The 1226-nt window shown below is 50.6% G+C and overlaps 1 protein-coding gene across 1 annotated transcript; it reads left to right on the top strand.

Moving 5' to 3' along the window:
- The first annotated feature begins 534 nt into the window (after positions 1-534).
- On the top strand, positions 535-1220 carry LOC108525739 (ras-related protein Rap-1A). The gene has a single exon (XM_017866602.1). It carries the CDS (start codon positions 643-645, stop codon positions 1195-1197), a length of 555 nt encoding a protein of 184 aa, XP_017722091.1. The 5' UTR covers positions 535-642; the 3' UTR covers positions 1198-1220.
- Positions 1221-1226: the final 6 nt, after the last annotated feature.

Raw genomic sequence — 1226 nt, 5'->3', positions numbered from 1 at the left:
GAGCATGGCCATCCTACCACGTCCAGAAGGCGGAGCTCGGAGAGAGCGCAGGTGTGGGTGGAGCATGGCCACTCTACCGAGTCCAGAAGGCAGAGCTCGGGGAGAGCTCAGGTGTGAGCTGAGCATGGCCACCCTACCACGTCCAGGAGGCGGAGATTGGAGAGAGCTCAGGTGTGGGCAGAGCATATCACCCTACCACGTCCGGGAGGGGGAGATCAGAGAGAGCTCAGGTGTGGGCGGAGCATGGCCACCCTACCACCTCCAGGAGTGGGAGATCAGAGAGAGCTCAGGTGTGGGCGGAACATGGCCATCCTACCACCAGCAGCGAATCAATCCAAGCCTGCCCATGTCACGATGACCCAGCAGTGCCTGTGCTACCTGCTAAAACAAGAGCTGGAAAGCTTCATAGGAAGGCTAGGGATCCTGAGTGTGCTCAACATGTTACCTACAATGTGTAATACTCAGCAAATAATCACTGCATACACAGAGAAACAGGAGGTAGAATCTGTGGTCAAGAAAAAGGCAGTAGGCCGTCGCCGCGCAGAGCCGGAGCAGGAGCCACGGCCGAGAGGAGGGAGGAGGAGGAGGAGGTGGAGGAGGCGCTGGACCGGGGGGATCGTCAGTATTTAAACAGATCACATCATGCGTGAGTACAAGCTAGTGGTCCTTGGTTCAGGAGGCGTTGGGAAGTCTGCTCTGACAGTTCAGTTTGTTCAGGGAATTTTTGTTGAAAAATATGACCCAACAATAGAAGATTCCTACAGAAAGCAAGTTGAAGTCGATTGCCAACAGTGTATGCTCGAAATCCTGGATACTGCAGGGACAGAGCAATTTACAGCGATGAGGGATTTGTATATGAAGAATGGCCAAGGTTTTGCACTAGTATATTCTATTACAGCTCAGTCCACGTTTAATGACTTACAGGACCTGAGGGAACAGATTTTACGGGTTAAGGACACGGAAGATGTTCCAATGATTTTGGTTGGCAATAAATGTGACCTGGAAGATGAGCGAGTAGTTGGCAAAGAACAGGGCCAGAATTTAGCAAGACAGTGGTGTAACTGTGCCTTTTTAGAATCTTCTGCAAAGTCAAAGATCAATGTTAATGAGATATTTTATGACCTGGTCAGACAGATAAATAGGAAAACACCAGTGGAAAAGAAGAAGCCTAAAAAGAAATCATGTCTGCTGCTCTAGGCCCATAGTCAGCAGCAGCTCTGAGCCAG

Source organism: Rhinopithecus bieti, unplaced genomic scaffold (genome assembly GCF_001698545.2).
Source record: "Rhinopithecus bieti isolate Rb0 unplaced genomic scaffold, ASM169854v2 repeat_21831, whole genome shotgun sequence".
In the NCBI taxonomy this organism is placed as follows: Eukaryota; Metazoa; Chordata; class Mammalia; order Primates; family Cercopithecidae; genus Rhinopithecus; species Rhinopithecus bieti.
This window is presented reverse-complemented; position numbering and strand designations above follow the sequence as displayed.